General features: G+C 37.8%; 1 protein-coding gene across 1 annotated transcript; it reads left to right on the forward strand.

Annotated features, from left to right (window-relative positions):
• Window positions 1-225: 225 nt before the first annotated feature.
• LOC103717153 (septum-promoting GTP-binding protein 1-like) lies at window positions 226-4079 on the forward strand. Its single transcript, XM_008805436.6, has 6 exons — window positions 226-1164; window positions 1262-1382; window positions 1534-1630; window positions 1943-1982; window positions 2134-2217; window positions 3723-4079. Exons 1-6 carry the CDS (start codon window positions 856-858, stop codon window positions 3885-3887), a joined length of 816 nt encoding a protein of 271 aa, XP_008803658.4. The 5' UTR covers window positions 226-855; the 3' UTR covers window positions 3888-4079.
• Window positions 4080-8326: the final 4247 nt, after the last annotated feature.

The following is an 8326-nucleotide window of genomic DNA, read 5'->3' on the forward strand; positions in this document are numbered from 1 at the left end:
CTAACTATTAGCAGTACTTTCCCCATTGTTATTGTCTAGTTAGTTTCTTGGATTCTCTATATATTGAGTTTTATCAGATTTTCTATATTTTCCTTTCATGTTTATAACAGAGAACTTACCCTTAAAATTCCCACCACTCAAGGACTTCCATTTAGCTTCCAAAATAGGTTACATTGTACTCCTGGGTAACACATCAAACAAGCAATTTGACCCCTAGGAGGTTATAATCCAAAATGGCCAAAAAGACCAAGTGTCTTTGGTTCGAGTTTGAAATTTAAAAAAATTGAAATTAAAAAAATAAAATCAATCTTATATTCTAAATTTTAGTTAGTTTCAATATTTTAAAATATTTTTTTAGTCTCATATAAAATATGTTTTAGGGGAAGTAGATTGGTTGCGCGCATGTATAGTCACCAGCCATCACTATGTTATGATGTTTCAGAAATATAGTTTCCCTCCACCATCAACTAAACTTTAAATTTTTTTAAATTTAAAAGGTCAGATTGATTTTATTTTTTTTAAAATTAAAAATTCCACCACCTTAGATAGGCCTCCCTCTTGCCAAGAAGCCGGCATTTTGGACTGACCAAAGATATCTCTCCTCTCTTATAATCGGTCAACCATCCCCCTCCCCACGCACGCAGTCTTCGTACTATCCGGTCGTTACCACGATAACAAATGATAGATAGAGAGAGAAGGCCAGATTAAAGAAGAGGGGAGGAGAGAGCACAAAGAAAGAGAGAGAGAGAGAGAAAACAGAACACCACCTACAATAACAAAGATAACTCCTCTATCCCCTCCCTTGTTGATGGCCAACCCTGTTCTTCAACCCTCCATCACCACCACCACCTCAACATGACTCACCTCCGCCGGACCTTGCTTCGCCTCGACCGCAAATGGGCCTGCTTCGTCCAGCTCGCCGTCGTACGCCGCTTCTTCCACCTCCTTTGGGACCGCCTCCTCACATGTTCTTCGCCCGGCGGCCACGCCCGGTACCGGCGGCTCAAGGGGTGCTTCTCGCCGCAGCTCATGGTGGTCGAGGACGCTCCCCTGGCTGCCGCCTGCCCTGCGGCCGCATACGGCGATGTCGACGTGGATTCCGACTTGGTGCCGCTGAAGATCAGCCTCCTCGGCGACTGCCATATCGGAAAAACAAGCTTCATGGTAACAAAAGTTTTTGATGGTTTTTAATAAATTTTGTATTACATTTAATGCTAATTTATTGTGTTCTGTTAATTTTGATGGTTGCTTTTATTGGCAGGTTAAGTATGTGGGTGATGTGGAGGAACAACAGGGGTTGCAGTTGACAGGACTGAATTTAATGGATAAGATTTTAGTCGTTAGGGGGGCGAAAATTGCATTTAGTATTTGGGATGTTGGAGGTTTGTTTTTTTCTTTTTTTTAATGGCCTTTTTTTTTCCTTTTCTTTCAACATTCTAATTAATTTTGTTATTTCTCATTTAGTTAGTTCTATAATTCAACTTTTTCTTCCATTTTAAATTTTTTTCTTTTGCCTTCCATTGGTACTCGTAGGTGATCGTCAATTTCTTGATCATGTTCCCATCGCTTGTAAAGATGCTGTGGCGATTCTTATTATGTTCGATCTAACCACCCGTCGCACACTAAATAAGTAAGTATTGTCTCTAATTCTATTTATTTATTTATTTTTATTATCTACTTCTTAAGTTTGGATTTCTGGTTCAGAGTAAATATTTCTTTTGTGGTCTGCTTGAAAATTATGAGATTCAGAAATGGTCTTTGAGTAGAAACTTAAGGAGGGCTTTAGATTTGTCAATATACTAATTAATTCCATGTTTTGTGGTGCTAAATATACCCATAGGAAATATGTATTTCATCTGAACCAAGCAATATATGTCATAGATATCATGTGGATAAGCTTTTGATCTGCCACATTATGATTTGTGTCCTTTTTTTGGTTCAGTGCTATCGGCTGGTATCAACGGGCAAGAAAATGGAATAAGGTATTCAAATCTATATCATCACTGCCCTAGAGCTTATGTTTGCTTGGATATGTGCAAAAAAAAAAAAAAAAATTATGTTATCATATTCTGATAAGTTGTTTAAGCTGATCATTATGTTAACTTTTTTCTCCTTTTTTTCTCCTGGATTCAGAGAGCGATCCCTATATTAATAGGAACAAAATTTGATGACTTTGTTCAGCTTCCTCTCGAAATGCAATGGACGGTTGTGAATCAGGTAATCTAAAATTTTATCTTCCTTATGCCGGTTGATACATATGTTAGTTGCAAAAGCCCCCAAAAGTATGAGTGTATTGAGGCTGAGCTTCCTTCCTACTGAGTAGTTTTTTTGGTTGGGAAACAGGAAAAATGTTAGGTGCCATTAGGATGGCTGAACTATATGATTTAGACCTGAACTGAAAGTTGCAACAGCTATGTATATGGTAGGCCTGATGAACCCATGGGAAATGATGGCACAAATCAATACAAAAGTGAAAAATAATTGAAAAAATCATGCCACAGTTACCTATACTTCTCTGTATTAGAAGGGAGAAGAAAACAGAAGAAACAATTGATGTATGAAACTAGCAGAAGTAACATGTCCCATGAGTAATGCTCCTAATATATAGGTAGAATCATGTCATCTGATTTCTTCAAACCTCTAGGTTCTACTCAACACATGAATTTAAATTGGCTTTCCGATTGGATTCTCCTAGAAAAGTTGCGTGGGAAGCAATATTATATGGTTCAAGTTCCATCTTGGAACAAATCTTTTCTTTGGGAGTCATGACTTCTGTGGTGGAGGTTGAATCACAAACTATTTTGATTGTTGTATTGATTGTCTTTTTTGATGAAATTGTATCAATTGTCCCCATCAAAATAGTGCATATTTTCTCTAAGCCTTGTCTCCATATCAAAAGCAATTGAGACTTCCATACACTCTAATGTGAGCATTAGCAATTAATACTGTCGATATTGAGTAGACCCCCAGCTAAGTACTACGGAGGCAAAGCCATCATTTCTTCACTACAGCAGCCTGTTTTAGAAATTATATACCTGAAATAAAGATAATCACAAACTGATCCAAATATGAGAAAAAATAATGCATGTACTTTCTTGGACCACCGAAAACTAGTGGCCCTCAGCTTGATGGAGATCTTGTTCTGAGCCTCTTCAAAAGTAGAATAAAGAGCTTTCAGAATGGGGTCCATTCCATGGAATAATTGAGTCCCCATCTGCTTGGGTTGTGATTTTCCACACGTTCAGGCCGAAGAGTTCAAATTTGATGCATTGCAACACGTTTTCTTTCGGCTTTGTCCCCAAGTCAGTAGGTGATAGGTTGATAGCTACTCTGCGCCGATGAAATGATCACCGATTATTGTCGAATGGATTAATGATCGGCGGTCGAATACCTTTTCCATCTTGAACAGAAGTGGAAAAAATGATCTGCTAATTATTCTTCTTTACAATGAATTCTACAATTGAATTTGGAGCTGTCTTCAATTCAGATAGACTTAACAAAAGAAGACAATTTGGACAGAAGTCTTGAGAATTGGTCTAATAGAACCTTCCATGATGGAAATCTTGCTCTTAGATGGAAGCCAATGGGAAAGTGGGACCATGGAGCAGTTCAGGCTTACTAGTTAATTTATAACTTTTTTAATAAAAATATTTATTTATAACTTTATTAAACATGGTTTCTGAAAGAAACTAAGTTGGATTTTGTTCTTGTTCTTTGGGCAGGCCAGAGCATGCGCAAGAGTGATGAATGCAACTCTCTTTTTTTCAAGTGCCGCCCACAACATAAATGTGAACAAGATTTTCAAGTTCATCATAGCCAAGCTCTTTAACTTGCCATGGACTGTAGAGAGAAACTTGACACTCGGAGAACCCATCATCGATTTCTAGGGTTCTCTCTTTCTTTTTTCTTTCTTCTGTTTTGCTTTCTTTAGTTAACCTTTTGTCTTGCAAGTGCAAGATTGTACAAAGCAAAAAATCCCATCATGCCCTGGTGTTTATCCAGGTGTTTCACAGTAATTTTCCCTAAAACTAATTGTGTTATAATCATCATTATTATAAGGAAAAATAAATTTTGATGCAGCATGTCTACAACACTTGTAACTCCTCACATCATTACCATTGGTTATTGTCATTTGTTTAATTATTTATTTATTTATCTTAAGGTTGAACATCAAGTTGTTAGTTCCTAATTTAGAACCAAATCCATCATCTACTTCCAATATAACAAAACTGAGATACTGAGGTGCTTTTGATGTTTTTATGCTAACTGCCAATTTAGCCTAATAATTAGTCCATGAGATTCGATAATATTTATTATCAGCAGCTGTTATAAGGGATAGTGATGGAGTGGACTACAAGGCTCAAATATTAATTCATTCGAATGCTGCCCTTATCCTCTAGTCTTCTCTTCTACTTCTCTTATGCTTTCCGACCATCCTCTCTTCCTCTTCTTTTGCCATATCTGACATTGCTCGAAAAAAGATATTTTCCTAACATCGAAAGTAAAAAAGGTGTTTTATGAAAAGAATAATTGTTTGGTTTATGGAAGAAGCATAAGCCAGAAGGTGGCTTTTGGCAGAATCTAAGAAAATGGCCTCTGGCTTTTGCTTTAGTGAGCTTGCTCTTGATCTTCCAACTATGACAAGTCCATCCATAATAAACATGATTGAGGATGGGACCAAAGGGATTCAGCATCACCAAGAAAAGGGCAACCAGAGTATACTTGAAGGATTAAGGAAATAAGCATGCTAGACTAAATATCTTTTCTTTCAAACACCGATTGAAATGCCCAGGAATTTTGGATCTTAGCTCTTTCATATCTATTTCCATTTGGTAGATAAAGGTAATACAAGCAACATGTTGGTGATCTTTCGGCTGGGTCTCATCATCTGTAGGCACCTGAGCAGCAACATAGCCTAAACAGAATGTAAAAGGGCTCATACTCATCATGAACATGAAGACATGAGATTTATGAAGTGTCTCACATATATGCCCTTCAGAACATTAGTATTAACAATTTTCACAAAGGGTTAGATCTAGAGATCAAATGAGAGATTAACAACTGAGTCATCTGAACTTCCTTTTTTTTCTTCCCATCTAGCAGGCATCAACTAAATATTCCTGTTGGAGTTTTAATTTGTAAAAAGATTCAATTGTTTTTAAAAAATGAAACCAATCCTATCTCCTATTTGTCAAGTGTTTCAAAGACTCTAAAACTCTTTCTTGCTCAAAGGAAACTTTTTCCAATAAGCCCAAATCGGGCTTTGAGGGAGTGGGCTGGTGATCACACACGCATAGTAGGCTCAGCCGACTATGCTGTGCACGTGGCGAGTTGGGGCACAGGTGCGTCGCATGACTCTTCGGAAGAGAATGAAACATCACATAACCTCAGAACCGTAGCATTTCCTCGGCCATAGAGTCTATAAATAGGCTCTAGGTCCACTCCGCTCTCACTCACACCCTTCTTGGCCACCTAGATAGAGTCTATAAATAAGCTTTGGGTCCACTCCTCTCTCACTCACACATACTGAGATAGATATTTCTTCTCTTCTTCTCTCTTCAAATTCCTGCTTTTTTTCTGAACATCTAAAGGAGTCATTTGTGAAGGTTTATTTCAATTCATTTTTTCAGAGCGTAAATAGCAATTTCTGGGTATATTCCTCCAACAATCCCAACCTCAGCTAAGTCCCCTTATATGACATGTACAAGATTCAAATCCAATTGGTGGCATCTCACCATGTATTGATGCAAAGAAATGATAATAAGATAGTTCCATATGTGATCTTCTATGATTAACCCAAGCATGGCCAAGTTCAAATAATTTGTTCGGTGTTAGCGGTGCCTACTTCTGATCACTGGCCACTCCTCGATACTGGTCATAACTTTACAAGAACTTCTTATTCCATTTCTAGAAAATTTAGCTTCGATATGAAGAACTTGAGGATCTTATTAAGCAGGGGTGGCTTGGTGGAAGAGAAAAGCAATGCAGCAGATGACCTGGTAGTGATGCTTAGATTTCTCGGACAGAAACAGAGAAATTGGAGTAAAACTAGTGTAGTGGATGTTACGGCAAGAAGAAAATTAAGTTTGGATAGGATGCATTGGTTGGACTTGGAAGAAGAGAACAGATTGTTGCTAAAAGAGGAGCTTTCTGAACGTTGTTATCTAAAAGTGGAGGAATTCAGCATTCTTCCACCGAGCTGCCAATAGTACCAGGAGGAAGAATCATATTAGCCGGCTTCTAATTAGTGGGAAACATAGATGAGTCAGAGATTGGAAGCGTGACTTTGGTCTACCATTTGATGAAATTTATGCAGGCAAACAAGAGATTGGAAGGTTGAAGTTTACTATTAAACCCTGATACAAAAGAATGCTATGGGATTATCTCTCTAATGAATGGTGTTCTTAAGATTGTTTCAAAGATCCTTGCTGACAAGGCTGGATGGCGAAATTCATAGGTCGGTGAGTCACAATCCACCTTTGGATACTTATTTCTAGGAATTGCTAATAATTGCACAAAATTAAATTTATGAATAATTTTAAATTAAATAGTAAGAAAATTTGGAAATTGTGCTTGGAATGAGGTCTATGAAGATAAATAAATTTCACCTTATGCAAGTATTTGATGAGATTGTCTCGAAGGTACAACAAACTCGACTCAGATCAAATTCTCCAATCACGAGCACGATCATATGGAGGTGTGACCTAACAACTCTTTTGGCTGCCCAAGAAGAAAGGATGGAACAAATTTAGGAAAAGAATGGAAAAATTAGGAGTGAAAAATAGAGTAGAATTGGGAGAGAGCAGAAGTTCAAAGCAGGCTAAATTGTAACTCACACAAGCTTTCTTTGCCTTGTATTTCAGACCTAGGACCTGGAGTTTTTTTACAGGTTCAGTCCAGGTAATCCTTAGAGATGCCTATAAATGTCTTAATGGCTCTCTCAACAAAGACCTTAATGATCTTCTTATACTGGAACTTTATAAAGACTAGGTAGCGCATGTGCAAAAGACTCCCGTCGAAATTTTTGAAATTTGTAATGCATCATGCCCGTGCACACTATGCCTGCATGCATGCCACGCCACGGCCAGCTAAGCCGAGCTGAGTGAGTACACGCGTGTGGTTGCAAGCCCAACATCTCCAAAGCCCAACTAGGCCTAAAACTACTATATGTTAATAAATACAAATTTACTTGCATTTATGTATCCAATTTGGGACTATTAACAACGAGTTTAAAAATTCAGACCTTTTCAAAAAGGGAAAATCAATCAAAATTTTCCAACACATTGAAGGGAGACAGATCCAAGATACCTTTGCTTGTGCTATTGAGGTAATGTGTCACTGCAAGTTCACTAAGGAAGAAGGAATGTTATGTAAACTAGATTTCGAGGAAGCTTACGATGAAGTAAGCTTATCCTTTCTATTTTGGATATTGGAAGCTAGGAGATTTGGCATGAAGTGGTGTAGATAGGCTATTCCCCTGAATGGTAAACTGAAAGGGCAAGAGTGCAATCGAACATCGTGATGCGGCGGAATGTTAAGAGGACTAGATCCCTATTTTCAATAACTCACTATAAAAACTTAGGTTTCATGAATATCAAGATAGACCATTACATTCTCGTGAAGGCGTATCAGTCAGCGACAGTGTGTCAAAGTCGACTTGTTGCAAGCTTGGGGTCGACTGTTGAGGTAGCTCAGGATAATATTTTTTTTTTGTCTTATATGTAAATGTGAGAACATAATAAGATGTAGGAATATGGATGAATACTTCTCTAGACACCACTTAGATGTACCAGGCAAGCCCTTAAAGAATTACTCATAAGTCCACATAAGAGCCCTAGGGAGAAACCCTAGGCTATGTGATGCCACACTAGGACGCCTTTAGTGGCAGCCACTAAGGGTTCTCACATATGGTCGGCCAACTAGAGTTGGTCCCAGGACCCAGCCACAGGAAACCTTAATCCAATGTATAGATCCAATTCATTGTCCATTCTAATTGGGCTTTGTTTTCCCATATGAACCAATTTCTATTCCAAGGTCTTGGTCCTTCTTGTCAGATGAATTTGGTAAGTATGAGATGAGAGAGACTGAGAGAGCTAAGGCTGATGGACAAGTATAAGACTTGAGATCAATTTAGGTTTCTAATCTACACTCACAGTAAAGCAAGTTAGACTAACCTTTCAATATACAATGATATAAAATTAAACTGTCTTAGATATAATGAACCCAAAAGTCTCTTTTTATATATGATAACTATTTCTGCAACTCAATCAATTTTTTGGATAAAACCAAAAATCGATGTGAGCGCAAAACCAATTTTGGATAAAAT

This window comes from Phoenix dactylifera, chromosome 9 (genome assembly GCF_051530095.1).
Source record: "Phoenix dactylifera cultivar Ajwa chromosome 9, Ajwa_hap1_PhDact_Kaust_v1.1, whole genome shotgun sequence".
Taxonomy (NCBI): Eukaryota; Viridiplantae; Streptophyta; class Magnoliopsida; order Arecales; family Arecaceae; genus Phoenix; species Phoenix dactylifera.

Excerpts from the sequence above, each read along its gene's own strand:
- LOC103717153 (XM_008805436.6), top strand. The coding sequence starts at position 856 with ATGACTCACCTCCGCCGGACCTTGCTTCGCCTCGACCGCAAATGGGCC. Across the intron at positions 1,383-1,533 it reads TAGTATTTGGGATGTTGGAG|GTGATCGTCAATTTCTTGAT; the intron begins GTTTGTTTTTTT and ends TGGTACTCGTAG. Across the intron at positions 1,983-2,133 it reads GGGCAAGAAAATGGAATAAG|AGAGCGATCCCTATATTAAT; the intron begins GTATTCAAATCT and ends TCCTGGATTCAG.